Here is a 23,189-nt window from a genome sequence, read left to right as displayed (position 1 = left end):
GGTCCTCTCGGACCCTCCTTGGTACCGAAGCCGGTAAAAAAGCAGCGGTGCCGACCAAACTAGTCTTGGAATGCTTCCAGGTCACGACAGGTTATCACTGACGTCTCCGAGTCCTGAAGGGGTCGTGAGGTTCAGCTTTTATTCTGAAGGAACCGTTGCGGTCAGGTGTAACGTGCAACAGATTTTATCCAGCTTGTCTGAGGTTCTTTAAGGCTGAAGAGGAAGTCCGGATGGCCGGTCCCAGACTTCTCTAGAACGCTTGAACTAAAGAAAAGGTGGCGTGGGATAGTTTTTATAATTGTCATATTTTGGTTTACTGGCGAATCAGAATTTGACATGCCAAAGAGGGTTTATACAAACACCACAGATAACCACGCCCAGCCAGAAACGAAGGTTCTGATTGGATCAGACAAAAGGAAATGTGTCGTGTGACTTTAGCATTACGTGTCATCAGTGTCTAGTGCAAATGTCCAGGATTATAATTACTTGTAAAATACTACTGATCACAGGATTATAACATCAAGTAATAACATTGTCATTTCACAGATTGATTGAACATTGGGCTCACATTATTATTGGTAATAACAAAGTTGTTGATTATGTGTTTATCACAAGAGAGTTCTTCGTCTTCGTCTTCGCTGACAGAGGTGAAGCAGTTCAGATGAAAGACCTTGGCCACTATCTCATGTGTATTAGGCTGTCAGAGACTTTGTCTCTGCTCGAGCAGATACAGCAGATCATGACCTTTAGGTCATAAACAGGACATTCATGATGCTACAGTTATCAATATTAGCTTAATTCAGTTTGTATTTCTTCAACTAATGGCACATGAAAACATTTAAACCTTGAATCTAATGTCTGCAAATTAGTAATTGGATGAAGGTATTTATATTTTCTGCCACATTTACAGGATTATTCTGACTTTGTTACAGTTTTCGTCTGAATCTCCACACGTCCACCCACACTCCTGGACTTCCAGGAACATATAACCTGATTTTTGTTAATGTTGCAAGCTTTCATTGTGCTGTGAGGAAACACGAGGAGATGATGGTTAACACCCAGGTGTTGTGTCCTTTTAGGGTCGTCTGCCTCGATACCTGATCCACCAGAGCCTGGCCGCCACCATGTTTGAGTTCATGTCCCATTTACGTCAACGCATCGTTGATGTTCGGCCCTCCCACTGCTCCCATCACCTCCACACCTAAAGCATGGAGAGACGGTGCTGCTGTTGGACCTCCACCAGTAAAACTGGTGCAGAGCAACCTTGTTGTGTTCCAGCGCTGAAACACACTTCAACTCTCAGAGCAGGAGACTGCGTTTCAGTCAGACGGGACGTGGAGTTTCGATCACATCGTCCTTTTTTCTTCACTGTTACTTTTTTAAAATGAAAGCATGATCACTGACACATTTTAATGTGGACGTGGAGCTGCAGTGCACTTTCGCCAGACTCCAAGGCCTGCATACAGGTGGGAGCCACCCACAGTGGAGCGTTGGGGATGAACTGTGAGCTGTGTCTTGCACAACATGGTGTTGTTCATCAATTTGCTGCCTTTAATAAAAGGTTTGTACTGCACTAAGTGTAAACGTGTTTCACCTTTCCAGCCTTCTGCAGCCACATTCACGACAAACACCTGGTTTGAAGGATGCTGTTACAAGAGGCGTTTTCCTTCACACTGTGAAACAAGGGGAGCACTCTCCTTCCTGCAGAGGGGGGAAACGTCCTCCCTCACACTACGACGCCAACATGAAGAACTTGTTTTTGTTTGTTTTCTTTATCCTTAAATGCTTTTTTTTAACGGACCCATGCAGTAAACTGCTTCTGCTTCATCTTTGTCGGATTTGATCATGATGTTAGTTTGGACAAGTTCAGATTTGGCTCCTTATATATTAGCAAGGTGCACTTTTACTACATCTGCCGAACACTTTGAGTGGCCTTATGGGAAAAGAACCTGAACTGAAGGTAAATCTACTGGAGTTACAGAAAAGTGCCTTTATCGCAAAACCCTCTTATTTAGCTTCATTTCATGCTGTTTAATCTGCTTTTGTTTACAGTTTTCTTTGAATATGATTTTGATCTGATTTGTCATTTATCCACTGAAGAAGTTTATGAAGCCATCATACGGACCAGCTATTTTTACAGAGTCTTAACCAGTGTCATGTCTAATAAAACAGAATCTTAAAACGCGAGCTTATTTATTTTATGAGACAAAACCAAAGTGATCCTCATTTTCCCTTCAGTAAGAATCAAGCCGTTTATGTAACCATCTCTGGGTATTTTAGTTCTTGTTTGAAGATTTTTCAGTTTCAGTGGGACATCTTCCACACACTGCTCTTTTGTAATCTTGATTTTCACTGATGTTAAGGTCGCCGTAATATTAGAACATGAGGAAAACCCTCAGTTTTGAAAAGATTTGATGTTCGCAGCTTTCTTGTCATGGTGTAGTGTTGAGATCTGGACTTGAGCTGATCCTTTACTAGACCTTGTTAGGCTGATCTTCAGCTTCCCTCACATTAGACTCTAGAATACTTCAGTAGGAGTTCATGTTTGATTCAGCGACTACAAGGTGCCCAAACCATCATCCCTCCACCACCGTGCTGACAGCTATGAGCTGCTTGTGCAGACTGAGTTGGGTTTTCTCTTTACTTGCTGCTGTTGACTCATCTATTCAAAGAAGTCTTCCACAAATCATGAAGTTTCCTCACAAACCCAAGCTGTGCTAATATGATAATGACCCATTTTGATGATGGGGCAGCAGTAGCTCAGGAGGTAGAGCGGGTTGTCCACTTAATGGAGGGTTGCAGGTTCAATCCGGGCTCTCGTGGAGAATGCTTCTGTTGTGTTCTTGGGCAAGACACTAACCCACCTTGCCTGCTGGTGGTGGTCGGAGTGACCAGTGGTACCTGTGCTGGCTTCCGTCAGTGCACCCCAGGGCAGCTGTGGCCACAATGTAGCTCCTCATTTCTATGAGGTTCCGAATGTGCCAAAAATGTGTGTATGTATTTATATGCGTGTCTATGTATTTGTACGCCAAAATGTGTGTATGTATTTATATGCGTGTCTATGTATTTATATGCGTGTCTATGTATTTGTACGCCAAAATGTGTGTATGTATTTTTATGCGTGTCTATGTATTTGTACGCTCACTGCACTGTGTGGCAGTGCAGTGAGCGTACAAATACATAGACACGCATATAAATACATAGACACATTTTTGGCACATTCGGAACCTCATACATCACCAGCGTGTGAATGTGGGTATGCATGGGTGAATGAATAATTGTGTTGTGAAACGCCTTGGGGTGTTGTAAAACCAGAGAAGATTCTATTTGTTAGAGTATTTTCTAATTCTACTGTAATATATGCGGCCTCTTTATTTTTACACCTACTGATTAACAATCCAACCTTTTGGTGAAACGTCCATCTCTAGACTGTTTCCCACTTGTGGATAAATCCCTTTCACCGAAGAACAAATCTCACATTATGAGCTCCAGGAATGTTGCCTATCACAAACCTTGAAGCCTCAGCTTTTATTTTTGTATTTTTTAGGGCTAAATTGACTGATTGGATTTGCGGCTCCTCATCTTTATTTCTAGTAAGAGTAACAACCAGAGGAAGATTTTTGCTTCACTCCGTGTTTTTGCTAAATGACTCATAATTATAAAAGTCACTATTGTTTAAGGCTTGTTTTAGGATCTGGTGAGAAAAATAAAAGATTGCCTCTAAATGGCCAATGGTGGGAGGGCAATGATGTTTTTGCCTTCGAGTGAGCAAGTCTGCAAGTCTCAAAATGTCAAACATATTTAAAGAAATGCTGTCAGAAAGTAATTATTGGATATCAACCCAGTTCAAGATGGTTACCACAGCTCATCAACATAGCTGAGTCCATTCTACAGATACCAAGAAGTGATGTCTAATAGTTGAGTCTTTACCTCAGACAAAGCTGAGCAAAGTGTCTTCACTTCCATTGTTAAAGGTAATGCTGAAATGTTTTGTTTCAAGCACCAAAGTGTTGCGCTTTGAAGCCTGAGAACTCAGGTTCAGGTATTGGAAGTCCAGCCTACTGTCCCGCTTCAAATTGTGTAGAAATACCAGCATCAAATGGCTCATCACAGCTTGCAACAACATAAAATGTGGATTTAAATTGCGTCAGCACCTGATGAACATCATTTCTTGATCTGAACAATGTCCAACCCATTTATATGGAAGGAGTGAGACAACTTACACTAGAACCTGCCACTGGGGGGACTTTAATTTTTTTTGTTTTTATATCTTTAAAGGTGCAATGTGTAAGAATGACATCTTGTGGTCAAATTTGATTACTGCAGTCCATTTTCACTATTTCACTGCCGTTCTATTAGTTTCATGACTGTTGCCAGTTATGGATCAGCTCCTGAAGATTCTTAATTATAGGCAAAGATGAGTCATACACAATAAGTTGATAAGCAGTTAAGCATTTTGTTATATCTGGTGTTGGCACTGTTGGGGGGTTTTACGCTAGAGAGCACTTACTACATATAGCCTGGCCTGCCAGACTCGTCCTCTGTTTAATTCTACACAGAGAACTAGTCTGGTTACTCACATGCAGAGAGGCACATGTGGGGCGGGACTAGCCAGCTCAATAATGACCAATCAGAAAAAATCTCTCAACGCTGTAGTTTTTCAGTTATGGTCAGAAATGACGTCTGGCTGACAGCGCAAACACCTTTCTTTAGAAGAAAGGCTTTTAGCGCTTCTACTTGTTGTGATTTTAAAGACATGTCCAAGTCAGTTAGAACAGAGGAAAGAGCGGTCTCCGCTTCAGGTGCCGTCTTTGTTGTTTATTAGAAACTGAGTATTGTGGCGTGTGATGTTCGCTGCGCAGCGCTGATTGGCTCAGTTAGAAATCTGAGGAGGTGGGGTTATTTTAATAGGAGATTTCCCAGACCCTGCTGTTGTGTCCTTGGGCAAGACACTTCACCCAACTTGCCTGTGTTAGTGGTGGTCAGAGGGGCCGACGGCGCCAAATGGCAGCCTCGCCTCTGTCAGACCTCCCCAGGGCGGCTGTGGCTACAAGTAGCTTACCATTACTAGCAGTGTGTGAATGTGAGTGTGTGTGAAAGCGTCTTTGGGTGTCTAGAAAAGCACTATATAAGTTCAACGCATTATTATTATTATTATCAATGTGTTGTCTCTATTTTCATGACCATTTACATTGGGAGATTTTCACTGAAGGAATCAGATCTATGAATGAACACATGTGGAGTTATGTACTTAACCAAAAATGTGAAATAACTGAAAACATGTTTTATATTCTATTTTATTCAAATAGCCACCCTTTGCTCTAATTACTGCTTTACACACTCTTGGCATTCTCTTGATGAGCTGCAAGAGGTTGTCACCTGAAATGATTTTCCAACAGTCTTGAAGGAGTTCCCAGAGGTGTTTAGCACTTGTTGGCCCCTTTGGTCATGGTCATGGTCATGAAAATAAAGAAAACACATTGAATGAGAATGTGTGTTCAAACTTTTGGCCTGTACTGTAGTTTCCAACTGAAAAAGTAGCTTAAGGTACTTTTAGAGCTAACTATTTGTTTCTAATTTACTGTTAGCATTTTTAGCACAATGTTGTCCTCTAGTCCGCTTCACCCAATATTAGAGTACAACAAAAGGATGCTGTGGCTATTTAGGGGTACAAGAAAAAACTTCTGGGTCACTCCTGTTTACTGGCTTTGGTTCTTTAAATAACTCGAGATTTTTGCCTGCTGAATTTGGTCTACAAATGTCGGGCTGCAGCACTAGCTTGTTGGGGTGATGGCAAACTCACAAGCTCACTGAACAACTACATTCCCATGTCTTCTTTTTTTTTTTCCAAAGGAGAACATTTGATAACCCCCACCCGGTCTGCTGAGAATGAAATTTGTTCCTATATAACCTTCATCCTTCCACCATAATTGAGACATTTGACTGTTTTGTGATAATTTCACTGTAGAATTCCTACATATTTCACCTGTAAAGGGGTTCTAGAATTGTTGTTTCAGTGGTGCTAACCACAGAACTAGCTAGCTGCTAGCCCAATCTACTGCTAATGCTCTGGTTCAAACATTTATGGCTAAATACCAGATAGAGCCTCAATTTTCCCATTGAGTTATCTGAATACTGTACACAGAGTTTCCAGCTTCAGGAGCGTCATAGAGCCATCGAGGTAATCTGGCCAATCAGCATGCAGCTAATTTAATATTCATGTTGTGACCGAGTGGGTGGGGCGAACCAGTCTTCTCATTCTATTACTTTAATATAGAGTAGTTCATTTATTTGGGCTCCTGGGCCATTGTAGACCCTGTTCTGGAACCCCTTCAAAGCAATGCTCAAAGATTTTATCATGCATGCTGATGCTAGCGCTAACAGACCATTTGAGATTTATACTCGAGACTTGACCAAACAACTTTAGCTCCTTCTTCTCTCTGCTGATGTTTTCAGTGTATAACTGTAGCTTTGAACAGTGAAGGAAGAGATGCATTTCTTTAATGTTGTGATATTTTAAAGCTGATGTGTTTGATTTGGATTGAGCCACTTTAGAACGTTTTCATCACAGCAGAGCACTCTTTTCTTACTAATTTTAGTCATCCAGATCCAAACTCGACCTGCTCTCATACAGATTCAGTTCCTCCTCACTGACCCCTCATTTTAAAGCCTTACACGCGTACTGGCCTGCCCTGCATCAGGAGCATGTTTGTGCTAGGAACAAATCCGTGACACCGCGTTGGATTGTTGAATAACGGCCACAACATTACTCTGTACAGTCACTGGAGGCCTACTCTGCATGGCATGTTGTGGAAGGACAGTGTTCACAAAAAAAAAACAGCTTCAGACTCGAGCTGTAAAGAATAGAATTAAGTTCTCTAGAACTGAGCACAATGAACTGAATCCTTAAATCAATACAGCCATGGTAGTATGTGAAATTAGGAGCTTCTGTTGTGAAGAGATGTGTTGTCCTTGGGGCAAAGCACATTGCTCAGTACAGGACATGGAACATCTCACATGATTGTGCTGTGACTGTCTTCTGAGGCAATGGGTGTGTGAATGTTTTTTTTTAAAGATGAGAGCAAAAGCTTCTTTAATACTCTCATTGTCCTCCATGTGAGGTCGATAAGAAGCTACAGTCCTCAGGGTGCCGTCTGCTCGAGCTCTTCTGTCCAGAGGAGCTTCATCTGGCCGATGATCTGGAGGAAGAACCTCGACTCAATGTGAAGCCTTGGTAGGATCATGGAAAATGGGAAGCTGACATTTAGGTAAAGGAGTTTTTTTTTAATTTGTTACTTCTGGAAAATTGTATTTATTCAATTTTACCCGTAGAACTGAGCCAGAATTCATCAAATTGGACCACATTTTTGTTGAAAGTTATTTTTAAGCGTGACCAAAACATCAAGGTTTGCTTTCTGAAATATATGCAACACATTAGGGTGTTTTTGTGAAACACCTCTGCAAAACATTCACAGAGGACACTGAGCAGCAGAATAACCGCTGGACGTGGTCCGAAGAAGGCCCTTCAAAATTTCCACCTGGAGGACCGGACCTTGTAAAACCCTGGGACCTGTTGGCTCTGTTCCTGCTAGATGGGTTCATCCTTCAAGAGGTTCTGCATGCAGTTTTGCTGCTGCTGCTGCGCTCAAGATGAGGACGATGACGATGAGAAGCAACCGTTAGTCCCGTAAGATGAGAAAAGTCCTTCATCTCATGTTTTTTCCTTCGAATAAAGTTTGGTGTATTTAAAAATCAATCGCAACTGTTTGTCACAACTAGTTAGCAACAAATACTGAGCATTGAAATGTTTATTCTATTAATTTTTTTAAACAGAAACTGTTTAAGAAACTAAAATCCCCATAAATTAAAATCTTGATGCTAAAATTAAATATTTAGAATCAAATTCAAATATTCAAATTTAAATCTAAATCTAAAGGAAGAATATATGTATTTGCTGACCTGCAATTTAAGAATGTCTTGAAAACTAAAACGAAGTTACCCACCACGCGGTGGCTCACAGATTCTCCGTAGAACTATTTGACAGTATAGTTATTGTCTGGAGTCCTGTCGTACGCTGATAAATAATCCATGGTTATGCGTGTCTCTCTGCTGACGACACAGTCCAGATCCGCTGGACTATTTTACACGTGAAGTCCAGAAGCGGCGAGACGAGGAGACCAACCTGTGGAGCGAACCAGGAGACCCCAGCCACTCGGAGAGAGCTGACGACCGAACGCTTTACACCCTGATTCAGGCCCGGAGCATGACCCGTGTTGGCTCCACGGTGTGTGACAGGGACACATGCTGGGATAAATGAGTAGTGTAAAGGAAAGAGAAAGATCAACCATGACATGAGCACTTTTTTCTTTCAACTAATACAAAGAAAACAAAACAATTGTGGCGTTTATCTTTTCAGGGCTACCGTCGTTTGAGTGTTGACATTGAAGCCATGAGAGACACCCGCAGAGAAGTCAGGGACAAATGGAAAACAATCCTGGAGAACTTAGGTAGAGACGGTGATGACATTTGAGACAAGCGTTCACTAGTAAACACTTTTATAACACTTGCTGTTCTTTTCCCAGGATTCATGGCTGAGGCAGACGCTCTGCTGAACGTGTCAGCTGGTACGTCACAGGACCGCATGCGGAATGCCCCAGCAGCACGTGCCATGCTTCATACTCTGCACACTGAGACCTCCATCTTCAGCAGCAAGGAGTCGCCTCCAGAGAGATATCTGTTCATCCTGGTGAGAGAGCACACCACCGACTCCAACCTCTTCACTCAAATTAGACCATTCTGTGAATTGGTGCCTGTGGCTTAAGGCTCCCAAAGTTGTGGTCAAGACCATCATGGAGCACCAGATTCTTGAGGTGGCCAATGACATATTTTACTTACAGATTAGATAAACTGAGACACGTTTCTAATACTTGTTATTTTTAAATGTGATCGGTCACTCCGAGTTTCATTCATGCTGAATGTGAAAAATGTTTCTACCCTTATATCCTGCCTTAAAAGCTAATAAACAGAGAAACTCTTGGGTGAGATAAAGCCACGCAGATCTACGTCGCATCTACTCACCTACCTCGGATTGAGACTGTGAAAGGCTGTTGTTCATTTAGTGTCCAGGAGAGAACAGAGCAGGTCTCAGCTAGCTGAAGCTAACCGTGAGCATTAGCAACTCTGCAACATGGCAGAACAGATTCAGGCTTGTGTCATTTGTGGAGATAAAACAGCAATGTTGCAAAGCGAACAGAGTCAGTGGAAGGCTTGTGTTGCTGTTAGCCAATCAGAGGTGAGATGTTTGCATATCATGAATATTAAGTAAGACTCCACCCCCCCCACCCCCCACCCCCAACTGGCTTCCTGAAACAGCAGCGCTGGAGCTTGTTTTCTACAGGGAAAGACTCACAAAACATTAATTCATACTAGAGACCACAGCTCATTATTTGAAATATTAGAATAGAGTAGAATAGACTTTATTGGTCTCATAGTGGGGAAATTCACTTTTTACAGTGGCACCAACTGTCACGCTGAGAGCAGGAGGTTTGGACCCAAAATGCAGAAATCCAGACAACAACTCAGGCGGGAGCAGTTGAATAAATGAAGAACTCCTTTTATTAGGATGATGAGTAATTTCCAAGGGCAGGGAGCCAAAAAACTAGGAAAACTGAATTACAAACAAAAGCTCATTTATGAGGAAGGACCTGGAGTCACCAGAGGAGGGCAGAACAACGCTGACAAATACAATGGACCAACAAACACTGAAGGACAAGACAGGGGTTTTAACACAGAACGGGAGCAATCAGGGGAACAGGTGACAGGTGTGAGGAGTGAGACAGGTGCCATTAATAAACTAAACGGGGAAAGAACTTAAGCAGAGGGGGAGATCAACCGTAACCCATAAACCAATAAATAACTAAACCTAAAGACTAAGGGCAAAGATAAACAACTACTGACTAGAGGGGTGAGGAGGATTAAGGCCCTGTCCACACGTAGCTGGGGATCTGCCAAAACGTAGATATTTTCCTAAGTTTTGGCCTGTCATCCACACGAAAACGGAGTTTTTTCACACGAAAACGGATCTTTTTAAAAACTCCGGCCAAAGTGAAGATCTGCGTTTTCTCCGTTTTGGGTGTCTGCGTGTGGACGGACAAAACCGGAGTTTTAAGGTCCGCAACGTCGCTTTCCGCGACAAAAAAAATGCTGACATCATGTGTGCGACCTGTGTTTACACTAGCCGACAGCATGGATGCCCTCAGAGCTGCGCTCGCTTTATCAATTGTCCAAGCGCTTTTTGCTTGTTTGTTTTTGCAAGCGGAATTACTGCTCCTTGCGGAAGACCACAGACGAAGGACGAGGTTAAGAATGGGGAAGTACTGCCGCCTACAGGTCTGGCATGTCCTTAACAACGTATTTATCCGGGTACGTGTGGACAGAGTTTGTTTTTAAAACGAGGTGGTGTGGATGCAAGTTTTTGGAGGGGCGGATATTCGTTTTTAAAAAACCCCGGCTACGTGTGGACTAGGCCTCATATAAACCAATAATAACTACACGGGAGTGACTAGGAGGAGACAAGAGGGAAGCCTAGAGGGAGCTGGAGAACACAAGGAGACACATGAGGAGAACACAGAGGACCAACAGCAGGGGGCTTGGGACCAAGGGGACACAGAACATGACACCAACACTTAAGAGAATAATTTGAAGAAAACGAATAACAAGGTACATGTTTACACACATAGGCAGTAGTCTAGAATTGTAAACTTCAACCATTAAAAACCACAACTGTATATATAAAAATTGTATGTAAATAAGTATTGTATGGTACTTTAGCCCTCTGGAGGCAGGCGTTGCAGATTTACAACAGTTAAAACCTACCTACCTGGTTACTCCACATGTGTGTTTCATGAGCATTTTTAACTCAGAAGTATCCCTGAAGGACTTAGTTGTTCCTCCTTTTATCTGAACTTATTTTGAGCCTGAGAGGGTTAAACCGTCACTAATAAAATAACTAATTATTACAGTTATGTAGCACTTCTGCACGGACCCTAAGCGGTTAAAGCAGAAGACATAAAACTAAAAACTGTAGTAAAATGGTTGAGAAATGGCTTCATTTAATGACTTTTTAAGCTTCATTATTTAATCGGCTATAGGTGGCGTCACCGCTTCACGACATTATGTAGATTAAAAGCTGAAAGGTTTGGTTTAACTTTCAGTTATACAACTGCAAACATAAGAAGTATGAATATTTGTGCTTGTTTTTCTTTATTGCACCAACACATCTTGGTTTTAACTCTTACTGTTGGAAAGCCTGATGTGTCACCTTTAGGTAGAACTTGTAAGGAGCGTGAGGCTGTGGGGTGAGAAGCAAAGCTGATGGTGTGGGTAGCAGACCCTGGAAATGGGGAGGAAACCCTCTGTGCTGGTCCTCTGTTGGTATTCCATGTTGTTGGGTGTTTGAGCACCAGGTGTGTGCCCACATGTTTGACAGGAACCAGCTTGGTCATGCTGTTTGTGAATATCAACAGGAGAGTAATATAGGGGAAACTTACACACGTGACCTCGTTGTAATATCCTCTTGTAAGGAGTCTGTCGATCAAAATGAGAACTTTTGCCAGAAAGAAATAGTTCCTACATTTTATGCTAGACTTTCTCTGCAGGCTTGGGTCACAGAAAGAACTATCCCAAACATCTCCGTGATCCCGTTTATTTGAGCAACTGTACAGTCGAAGGCCATGGCTGTTTTCCTCAAACACCTCATCAGATCAGATCCTTTCTCCGCTTGAGTGAGTTCTTTATCTCCTCACAGGATCGTCTCCTGTACCTGGACATTGCTGAAGACTTTCTGGCCAAAGCAAAGCGATTCTATCCTCCGCAGGAGGACTCTGACGAGGACACATCTGGCCTCGCCATAAACCTGCCGCTGCTGCTGGCCAGAGTACAGGCTATGAACGGACGTGGAGACGGCGAGGATGAGAGCGAGAGCGAGAGATATGACGAAAACTGAGCCAAAGATCTGCTGTTTGAGCAGAAGGACAGCAGAGGGCGGTAGTCAACAATCCAGAATCTTTCAGGTCTTTGTTGCTGCAGTTAGGCCAAGCGTCCGTTTGACTCCCAGCTTTGAGTTTAGTTTTAAAGAGTTTAGTGGAAAATCAAGAAGATTTTTAAGTTTCTTTTATCATTTGCCTTGTGATTATCAGCTATTCCAATCTGAATAAAAAAACACTTATGTCATAATTATTTTTATTTTATTTATTTGTCTAATGAGTAGATTTAATCTTTAGAAAAACTCATCTGGCTTCTGGAATAGCTGGACATAGAGATGCACAGAGAGTTCAGTATGGTGGAGTTTTTTCAGGAGAGAGAGAGTGTGTGTGTGTGTGTGTGTGTGTGTGTTTGTGTGTGTTTGTGTGTGCAGGTTGAAATAAAGTTTCTGCCTTAAGCCTCTTCTTTGCACAATGTCACATGTTGGAGCCTCTAGTGGAATTGTTTCCAGTTGGTCTAAATTTAGGTTGTTGACAAAAAATCTGAGACCATGGTTCTCGACCGGGAAAGGGTGGCTTGCCAACTCCGGGTCGGGAGAGAGGTCCTACCTCAAGTGGAGGAGTTTAAGTATCTCGGGGTCTTGTTCACCAGTGAGGGTAGGAGGGATCGGGAGATCGACAGGCGGATTGGTTCGGCGCCTGCAGTGATGCGGACGCTGAGCCGATCTGTCGTGGTGAAGAGGGAGCTGAGCCAGAAAGCCAGGCTCTCGATTTACCGGTCGATCTACGTCCCAATCCTCACCTATGGTCATGAGCTTTGGGTAATGACCGAAAGAACGAGATCGCGGATAAAAACGGCCAAAATGAGTTTCCTCCGTAGGGTGGCCGGGCTCAGCCTTAGAGATAGGGTGAGGAGCTCGGACATTCGGGAGGGACTCGGAGTAGAACCGCTGCTCCTCCGGATCGAAAGGAGTCAGTTGAGGTGGTTTGGGCATCTGGTCAGGATGGACACCTCCCTGGGGAGGTGTTTCGGGCATGTCCTGCTGGCAGGAGGCCCCCGGGTCGACCCAGGACACGTTGGAGAGGTTACATCTCCAATCTGGTCCGGGAACACCTTGGGGTCCTGCCGGAGGAGCTGGTGGAGAAGGCCGGGGAGAGGACGGTCTGGAGCTCCCGAGCTGGGATGCTGCCCCCGCGACTCGGACCTGGATAAGCGGAGGAAGACGACGACGACAAAAAATAAAGAAATTCAAGTAGTTTGAAGTTGAACATGTTTTCCAGCCTCTCCTCACGTGGCCCGTCGCTTGTCTATTTATAGATGGTTCTGTTCCCCTCTGATCCGGCATCTGAACATCCCACTGGGGCCTGACTTGGCTCCAGTGGTGATGATGGTGTTTTGGTGATCAGCTGCTTGTTGTTGTTATATAAGAGCGCGTGTCTGAGCAGACACTGATACGAAGCACTAAAGCTGAGTTAGAGATAGTGTGGTGGAGCCAGCAGGAAGTTAACTTTCCACAGACTCCTCTCTCTCCCTGCTCTTTCAGGTATTCTCTTCGCTGTCCTCCCAAATCCGCTCCACTGTCATAACAAAATCAAAAATGCTCTCACAATATTTTGCCTGAGATTATCGCCTCCTCCCTCCCACTTTCTGTCTTCTTCGTCAGCTCATTTAAATGTCAGTTTGCAGAGGCTGTGGCAGCGTCATTACACAACACAAAGTTCCTCCTGGCTGAGCCTAGTCTGCTGCGGCTGGAAGGTGGGGGGTTGATGTCCGAGACGAGCTTCGATTCGTCTTAGCTCACCTTTACAGATGCCCCACGCCCCTGCATTCATTAGTGCAGGATGACTCACACCAAAGCAGCTCTGAGACAAAGGCCAGCTGCTGTCTTGCTGCTTGTGGCCCAAAAGTAAATATAAGAAGCCACAGCAGCGCTACTTCAGATATTTGTTTTTCTCTACATTTATTTGGCTTAAAACAACATTAGTTTCAAAAGAGTAAAGATAGTTGTTACTGTGTTTCCCTGCTTATCCTGGTTAGGGCCCAAATTGTTGCAGCTCCAGCAGGGAAGAAACTGAATCCCCAAAAGTGTTCACCATATCAGGAAGGTGAGCCATGAACACTTCATCTGTGAAGCATTCAGGTAGTGACCACATGTCTGGTCCTTCTTTAGATCGCTCATCTCTATGTGGAGGACCAGAGACACCAGCAGACCTTCAAATCTGATGCCACGAATCTAAAATAAAAATTATACTTTAAAATTAGCTAATTTGCTAATCCAACATCAGAGACTTTATTAGCTGTTCATTTCTGCTATTTCTACAATTTCTAAACAATTTCTAATCGGAATCTGGTGTCCTTGAGCCTGCAAGGCTACAACGACCCCCCCGAAGATATGTGGAATGTGCTGTCGCTATGGCAACTCAACTCTGTTTCCTATCCCAGCCTGGGCGGGACTGCGGGAAGGCCGCTGAAACGTTCCAGGGTCACTGCAACCCTCCAACCCGCAATGCTCCTCCCCTATCTACACTGAGGTGACATGCGCTGCTCATCGTGGCTGCAGGAACCGAAGTGGGGATAGTCCCAACCCACCACCCCACCTAGTGGACACTTATGTTGTGTTGTCTGAAGTCTGTTGCATTTCTGTCTGAGATGTTTTTTTGCAGAGCAAAGCTGCCCTCCCTGTGGAGGGTAACTCTGAAGTGCCTTTTTTTCCCTCCACCTGAACCAATCCTCATGTAACCCTCTGATCTCTATTAAGGTAGCGCTGCTCAGGGTTGCGAATGACCACAGTCACCAATTCTTGTCATGTGTCTTGCCCATGTATGTCTGATCTCTGAATTGTGTGTACTGAAACTCTAATTTCCCCCTGGGATTAATAAAGTATCTTTGAATTTGAATTGAATTGAATTCAGATCAGTGAAATATTTCCACCTATGGGATGACAATCCAAGAAAACTAATCATCAAATTGTATTACAGCATGCCCATTGAATGTAAAGAACCTGAAATAAAAATGCTCGTGCTCATCTAGACCAATAAAAATGGATTTTAAAGCCACTGCTGTCGTCATCTGGGCAAAGAACCACTTCCAGAGTGAAGTGAGTAGGTCTGTAAAGTCACAAAGAAACCAAACATAATTTCTTGGAAACTTAATGTTGTTGTTTTTTTAAATCCAATATCTCACTGGGCTTTCAGTGACTCAATATTGCAAAAATAACTGAATTGGTTTGTGTGACACTTTCCCGAAGAGTAAAGCTGAGTCATAAGGGACAAATCATGTCATTACAAACAAAGTGGAACAATGTTTCAAAAATTCTTATTGTTATTTAGTCAGAAATAGTTTTAATTCTATTCCAATTTGTTTTAATTTTACTACCTTGGCAATGGGGGCAGACGTGTCCTTGGGCAAAGCACGTCACCCTCCCCCCCCTGCTGGTGGTGGTCAGCAACCTCGCTTCTGTCAGTGAATCTCAGGGCAGCTGTGGCTACATTGTAGCTCATCACCACCGGTGTGTGAATGTGAATGCGCCATTTACCACATACAGCAGGGGCAATAAGTATCTGACGCGTGAGCATTTTATTAGTAAAAACGGCCACGATCAGATGCTCCACCTAAGATTCCTGTTCAAGGAGACCAAAGAATAATCATTAAAGAGGCCAAAGGAACCTTCAAGATTTAAAACGTGTTTGTGTGGAAGAACGAGCCAGAATCACTCCTGAGCAATGCTGGTCTCTCCATACAAGAGACACCTAGAAGCTGTAATCATCAAAAAAGGCTTTTCTACAAAGTATTAAATAAAGTGTTTCAATACTTATTCCCTGTATCATTTCACTTAATTTATTAAGACTCAACTTCTATATTTAAATGTTCAGATTTCTTTATATGAATTCAATGTTTGGCTCAATGGCTCATCTGGTGCAAAATTGGGGTCAATAGCCCACTAGGAAATAGAAAATGCCGACGTGTGAAACATATTGTATATTCTTCTTGCTGTATTCATAAATTTGGAAATTTGTTTTCATGAAATAGATTTTAAAGTGTAATTGTTGAGAAGAGAGTGACCAACCGACAAACAGATGGAAGAACAAGCAGATGGATGGATTCATTATTTTATCATGACTATAATCTTACTTCCTGTTTTTTCTTTTCTCTTATTTTTATCTTCCTTTTTTGCACCAAGTACTGCAGCAATTTCCTAATCTTGTGATTCTTGCACATATGGCAATAAAACCTGATTCTGTTGGTCTTCAAAGACTGATGCAAAAACATGCTGACAAACGTAAACGTAGCCCATGTGTTCAGTGATGGTGGTACGATCATAATCTGGAAACAATTAGCTTCCCCTGAGCGGGAAAACCTTTTAACACCTTTAAAGGAAACTTTCACTGGAAATTTTCAAAGCTTTTGTATATTTTCCACTTAATAAACATTTTTTTCCTTTTAAATTAAAATTTGAACTTTGTCCCCACCGTCCATAGTGAAACCATTTGCTGATTTCCCCAGATGGACTTTCATCAGCAAACCAAGCTGAACTTTCTACATTCTCCCACTGTCTGGTACATTAGAACATATCAGACTTTTATACTGCTTATATTTTCCGATACAACATTGCTAGTATTTCAGGATCCTGTTGTGGTATTTTCCACAGGATATTTTTAAAGTGGGATCAGAAAAAGATGGTTGTGTAAAAGTGGGCTGGGTTAGAGGTCTCAGAGGCCATGAGAGGCTCCATGACAGATGTGAAGGGAAGGGGGTGTTGGACTTTAGATGAAAGAGGTTGCAATAGTTTTCCACACACGTTTGTATGTAAGCAAAACATGTACGGGGCTAGAATTGGGACAATGTTACATGTAATCACAGCAAATTTAAAAGTGTTAATTTTCTGGTGTTGGTCCAACTTAACACCAAGAATGGTTAAGTTAACACTAAAACGAGTTATTTAGTTGATATGTAACACTGACATGAGAGTTAAAACCCAGTGTTAAAAAGGAGTGCTTCCTTATCAACTCTGTAGGAGTCACTTACAGTTTTTCTCAGTCGCTTTGGTGCGTTTCTCAGAACACTATTAACCCTTTGGTGCATAATGGTCACTACAGTGGACAGGTACTCAAAATTGTTATTTATTTGTTTTTGCTATAAAGCACAGCTGATGAAGACTTTATTGCATTTGAGCCCCTCCATTTGGACTTCAGTAAGCCAAGCCAACATATTTCTTGCTCAGAATGCATGCTGTCCACTGAGGTGGACATGTAACAAATTATTTGTAAATGATAAAATTTTACAAAAAATATTTGTTGAAATTTGTTTAATTCACACCTGAAGACAAATGAAAAAAATTGTTTAAAACAATCATGGTTGAAGATTTCATAATTCATGCATCAAAGGGTTGACATTTGCACAGCAGTTAGTGCATTTCTCAAAACAATTAGTGCAAACTGCAAAACCTAGTGGATAGCCTGCAAAAGCACGTCACATGCTCAAAATTGATAATCCATTCCTCAAAAGCAAGTATTCATGTCAATGAAACTGTCGGTGCCATCAAAATGAAAAGTCTTGACACCATCTCTATGAACAAGATAGTCAAATGGCTTTGTCATGTTTTCACTATGACAGTTTATAATTTCAGTGTTTTCCATTGCAAGAATATTTGGTGACACCTGAAAATGCTCAAGACAGCACTATGCCCTACTTGAACAGCCATTTGAAATGTGCAGTAAAGTTACTGTAGATGTTATGGGAGTTTTGGGAGTAACTGAGACACTGAATACGTACGTTTTACATTTTTACTGTATAGAAGTGTTTGTAATTCTACAGCATTGTGCAAAAGAAAAATATGCTACAGTCACTTGTTTACTGTAGAATACATGTAAAATCACCCTTTTGGTAGAGCTGTGCACAAATGTGAACAATATACAGTACATGTAACAGTACATACAGTATTGCACAGTACTGTAACATACAGGTACAGTACGTAAATCATTCTGGCACATCCAGACGTTCCTGTCTGTCTGGCCACATATTTTCATCTACATCACAATGGATGTCATCCCACGCAATGCAGCGAGGAAAGTATCTCCTGGAGTGGAGAAGTATACAGAAGTATAGAAATGGTACACACTAGCTCCTGCTCAGTTCATATATGCTTGCCAATTGAGGATTCACCTCCTCATGAGTGACAGATGAAATTCACCTGTGATCAATTGTTCAATTTAGGAGACATTAATGGGAGTCATGAGGATTTGCTCGCTTCTGACACCAGCCCCCAGCGGATGAGGGTGGAACTTCAATTTATTTCACTTACGGGTTTGACTCAATTTCAGAGCTGCATTGTGGGGGCCTGGGTGGGACTTGTGGTTAACTCATGCTGATTGGTTGTAACCAAGTAGGAAATGACATTGGCAGATGTAGCCAAACAATCGGCATTTGTAAAACTGGAAAAATTGCTAGTGCAGCAGAATGGAAGGAAAATAAAATAAACTGTTTTCATGCTGCTTTATAATCAATGTTTCTTAACTCAATTATCACACTAAATGCAAGCTGTTACCATTCACTTCCATTGTTTATATTAAGCTAAAGCAAATGCAATACTTCCAGATGAGGAGAATGACAGCTGGTTCTCTTTAAACGGAGGGTGAATATCCAGTGATTCATGTTTAAAAACGTCATTATCTGTCCATCCTTACATCCATTTTCTGTACCTGCTTATCCACGCAGGGTTTCGGGGGGCTGGTGCCAGCAGTCTCCAGGCAAACGGGTGGGGTGCACCTTACAGGTTGCCAGTTCATCGAAGGGCCACACAGGGACACACAGGACAAACAACCATACACACACACACACTCACACCTAAGGAAATTTTGGAGAAACCAATCAACTTGACATTCATGCTTTTGGACTGTGGGAGGAAGTCGGAGAACCTGGAGAGAACCCACGGGGAGAACATGCAAACTCCATGCAGAAGGACCCCAGGCCAGGGGTCCTTCTGCATGACCTTCTTGCTGCTAGGCAACAGTGCCAACCACTGCGCCACTGCAGCCGTTTATTTAATATTTTATTTTATCAAAACATGTTAAATGATTTATAAGATATTTAGCTAAAAACGCACAAGCAAAAACATCATTATCCGCGTTCCTCCTTTTGACAGTGAGCAGGACGTAAACAGGAAGTCTCTTTAAATGACAAAAACATGTCACGCTGATTTTCTGACCTAAACAGATGACCTTTGGGATGCCAGCGGCTGCTTTACACCTTTTTTCTCACCGTGGCAGCATTCCTGTCATGTTGTGTCAACTAGCTGATAAGTTGCTAAGAAACAGGTGAAAACGTTTTTGCACTTGGCACGAAAATAACACTAAACCGCCATCTCGAATGGTAAAGACATGGAAAGATGATAAAAAGAGATGAGAATAAGTCCCACAATGAGAGGAAAGAAAGCGTGAGGTTTGTAAGAAGTCTAGATGATTGGTGTTCCTGCCTAACTGGTCGTTTAGATGCCTTATTATTATGCTGTGTGTGTGATAAGTGATATCTGTGTTGTGATGATGATTTCAGTGCCCCATGTGGGTGAATGAGTCAGAGACAGGGACTGGTAGTAACATAACACCAACACATAACTGGCAGAGGTGAGTGTGTCTGTGTGTGTGTGTGTGTGTGTGTGTGTGTGTGTGTGTGTGTGTGTGTGTGTGTGTGTGTGTGTGTGTGTGTGTGTGTGTGTGTGTGTGTGTGTGTGTGTGTGTGTGTGTGTGTTTCGGTCAGTAACCCAAGTTGCTAACAGCTTGAGTGGTGCTCTGTCACTGAGGTAATGAATCACACGCTTTGGAGCTTTGAAAGACGTCCAGCGGAGGGGCTGGTGTTGTCATGAGGCCCGGTTGTTTTTTAACGATAAAAAATGATGATTATATCATCTGAAATGTCCTTATAAAGCGGCTGCTGTCCCGTTTCACAGCTGAACATACAAGTTTATCATACCTCTATTCATAGCGCCGATTGTTCTGTCCCCTCTGCGACCGCCGCTGAAGTGGGCTGAGTGCTTTCAGAAGCCAGGGGGATTTTCTGGCCAACCACCCTTCAACTCATCCTCAGTTTGGATTCCAGCTGTCCGGGAATGAACCGCGGAGTAGTCGGTGTCAGATGTCAGTACACACTGGAAGCAGAATGACAACGTGAATCAGAAATAGTCACGGGGCGTCTATAAAAGCTGTGGACAGATCGCTGTGCCACTCAAACACTCTGAAGAGAGAGTCTAGACGTCTCAGAGAGAGAACCAGCTTTCAGGAACCCAAGATCCCCAGACAGTAGAAAACATGCCATTCTGCAGCATACTGGAGAAGAGTAACGGCATGGTGGTGGGAGCAGAGCTGGCCTGCAGCATCCGGGAGGAAAACACGGCTAAGAGGGAGAGCTACAGTGCTGACTGGCACAGCGTTGATCTGAAAACTCAACCTCAGGACAGGTGAGACACCACATGCTCCATCTACTCAGTGGTTTGTACTGAGATTCCTCTTGTTTTAACCTTGGAGTGTTATTAAGTCTCTAAGTTGAACTGTCGTCTGATGCCCACAGACAAACCATGAGCATGAAGGACGACTCCCGTAGAGAGACCCTCTCCCGGCAGTGGCAGTACCGCTCTCTGATCCAGACCTGCCCCTCTGGTGTCTTCAGGGTGGGCACTGTGGAAAGAGGGATGAAGGAGCACCAGTTGCTGCCAAAGAGACACACCCTCCCCCTGCCCATCTTTACCCCAACAGAGCTGGGTGTCAGGCTGGGACGTGGTGCCCCGCACACAGAGCACGACCTGCAGCCCTTCCCCACACGAGATGGGGTCTGCCCCAGCAAGAGGAGTGTGGACGAGATCACCAGAGACCTCCCCCCCATCAAACCGGTCCTCATGGAGTTCACTAAAGCCCCCAGAGCTCTGGGTCGCTCCATGTCACAGGAAGCCCAAAGAGGCTGAACGGAAAAGATAGAGGCGGAAAAAGAAGAGAATATGTTAGCTTGTTTGATCCACTTGTGAATGTGATGCTAGCACTAGTGCACTTTTATTGTGAAAAGTGCAAGTTTAACAGAACGATGGCGATGCAAGTTATCAGAAAGAAGGTTGAAAGTGTTTGAAGGGCAAGAAGGGATGGATGGAGTGGTATGGTGATGAAACGTGATGTTTGGGTTGGTCACCTCCCAGGAGCTTCTGCCAGTTCTGTATGGAGAGAACAGAATGCACTGGCACCATCACACACTGCTGCTGTTCCTGAGTGAGTGTGTGTGTGTAGACTGGTACCTGTTTTCGTCTCGCTTCATTAACTCATTCTTCCTGTTAGCTGAGTGGCAGCTGCTGTCTGATCCTGACAGCAGACACAAGTTTGGCTGAGATCATGAACAACTTTTTAATGTGTGAAATGATGATATTTGTTTATTGGAAATGAAATATTTTTGCTAATAAAACTTTAAGTACTCATAATTTCCTTGTCTTCAGACTTGTTTCTGTGATATTCTTGAAAAACCCTAAATTAGGTTTTACGTAGAGAAAAACAAAATGACTACAACGAAGATGAATGAATCACCCATCTTAAAGTATCTGAGCAGCTCCCTGTTAAGTCCCACTTTAGTCTGATGTGGAGCTGACGTGCTGGCGCTGCAGTCCGCTTCCAGCATGTCTTCTGCATGGTTTAGATCATGAACACAGCTGATTTGTTTAATTCAGTGATGAATCCCTCCTGATGAAGGCTGGGGAGACAATTAGCAGTTAGATTAAGGTGTTAAAAAGACGAACGTACAGCAAGAAGAGGAGATTCACTTTTGCTTTCACTAACAGACACTAGGGGGCGATAAAGGCAAGCCAAAACTGCCTACTATCCCTTTAAAAGATCAATTTCTGGTATTTTTTCAATAATGTCTAAAGCATCAAAAGTAATTGAGTGAAGTGACAACAAACAAAAACAAACTTTATTCTAAACTCCTTTGTACGTTCAATCTGTCTTTTTTAACACAGTTTATTAAAAGTAACAAAGTAATGAAAAACAACTTTGTGAGAGAACAGTTTACACAGGAAAAACATTATATTTTTAACTAATACTAATAACTATAATAATTTTTATTAATTATTTCCTTAAATTTAGTCGTTTTCACTAAATAAAAATGCAAAAAAGAAACATTTTCACAGTATATTTCATTATGTGGATATTTAAGAGTCCCTCAAATAAAATTAGCATATGCAGTTCTGATGCATGAATATGTACATTTTTAAGATCTAATCTATCTTTGTATTTGATTTTACTTTTCACAACACATAAATGGTGTGAGCATAACCATCTTCGCTTGAACACCAGGAAGACAAAGGAAATGATTGACTTCCAGCGAACCACTCCTCCTCACTCACCAGTAAACATCCAGGGAGCAGACATTGAGGCAGTGGATACTGTAGCATCATGAATGTCCTGTTTTTGACCTAAAGGTCATGATCTGCTGCGTCTGCTCGAGCAGAGGCATAAAGTCTCTGACAGCCTAATCTACATGAGATAGTGGCCAAGGTCTTTCATCTACTCTGCTCATCTGAACTGCTTCACCTCTGTTACAACGAAGACAAGAACTATTTTGGTAAATACATAATCAACAACTTTGTTTATTACCGATAATAATGTGAGCCCAATGTTCAATCAATCTGTGAAATGACAATGTTATTACTTGATGTTATAATCCTGTGATCAGTAGTATTTTACAAGTTATTATAATCCTGGACATTTGCACTAGACACTGATGACACGTAATGCTAAAGTCACACGACACATTTCCTTTTGTCTGATCCAATCAGAACCTTCGTTTCTGGCTGGGCGTGGTTATCTGTGGTGTTTGTATAAACCCTCTTTGGCATGTCAAATTCTGATTCGCCAGTAAACCAAAATATGACAATTATAAAAACTATCCCACGCCACCTTTTCTTTAGTTCAAGCGTTCTAGAGAAGTCTGGGACCGGCCATCCGGACTTCCTCTTCAGCCTTAAAGAACCTCAGACAAGCTGGATAAAATCTGTTGCACGTTACACCTGACCGCAACGGTTCCTTCAGAATAAAAGCTGAACCTCACGACCCCTTCAGGGTCTCGGAGACGTCAGTGATAACCTGTCGTGACCTGGGAGCATTCCAAGACTAGTTTGGTCGGCACCGCTGCTTTTTTTACCGGCTTCGGTACCAAGGAGGGTCCTTGAAGACCTCTACATT

The 23,189-nt window shown here is 42.7% G+C and overlaps 3 protein-coding genes across 6 annotated transcripts in view; all 3 read left to right on the top strand.

Annotated features, from left to right (window-relative positions):
- The window catches only part of stard3 (StAR related lipid transfer domain containing 3), a 29,873-nt gene extending 28,300 nt beyond the window's left edge, over nt 1–1,573 (top strand). For 3 of the 4 annotated variants that reach the window (XM_054740269.2, XM_054740271.2, XM_054740268.2), the window contains exon 15: nt 1,080–1,363. In XM_054740269.2, the coding sequence (XP_054596244.1) occupies nt 1,080–1,205 (126 nt within the window). In that variant the 3' untranslated portion in view covers nt 1,206–1,363. Of the gene's footprint in view, nt 1–1,079 lie in introns of all 4 variants that reach the window. The other variant, XM_054740272.2, reaches the window with a different exon arrangement.
- A 5,554-nt stretch (nt 1,574–7,127) lies between these two features.
- mreg (melanoregulin) lies at nt 7,128–12,234 on the top strand. Its single transcript, XM_015948889.3, has 6 exons — nt 7,128–7,268; nt 7,476–7,687; nt 8,122–8,284; nt 8,417–8,507; nt 8,583–8,746; nt 11,807–12,234. The coding sequence occupies exons 2-6, from the start codon at nt 7,593–7,595 to the stop codon at nt 12,002–12,004; spliced, it is 711 nt and encodes a 236-aa protein (XP_015804375.2). The 5' UTR covers nt 7,128–7,268; nt 7,476–7,592; the 3' UTR covers nt 12,005–12,234.
- A 7,825-nt stretch (nt 12,235–20,059) lies between these two features.
- On the top strand, nt 20,060–21,433 carry tcap (titin-cap (telethonin)). Its single transcript, XM_015948888.3, has 2 exons — nt 20,060–20,431; nt 20,542–21,433. The coding sequence occupies exons 1-2, from the start codon at nt 20,283–20,285 to the stop codon at nt 20,930–20,932; spliced, it is 540 nt and encodes a 179-aa protein (XP_015804374.1). The 5' UTR covers nt 20,060–20,282; the 3' UTR covers nt 20,933–21,433.
- The last annotated feature ends 1,756 nt before the right edge of the window (nt 21,434–23,189 follow it).

The sequence above is a fragment of the Nothobranchius furzeri genome, chromosome 5 (genome assembly GCF_043380555.1).
Source record: "Nothobranchius furzeri strain GRZ-AD chromosome 5, NfurGRZ-RIMD1, whole genome shotgun sequence".
Classification (NCBI taxonomy): Eukaryota; Metazoa; Chordata; class Actinopteri; order Cyprinodontiformes; family Nothobranchiidae; genus Nothobranchius; species Nothobranchius furzeri.
The sequence above is the reverse complement of the archived record's forward strand: the minus strand, read 5'-3'. Positions and strand labels throughout refer to the sequence as shown.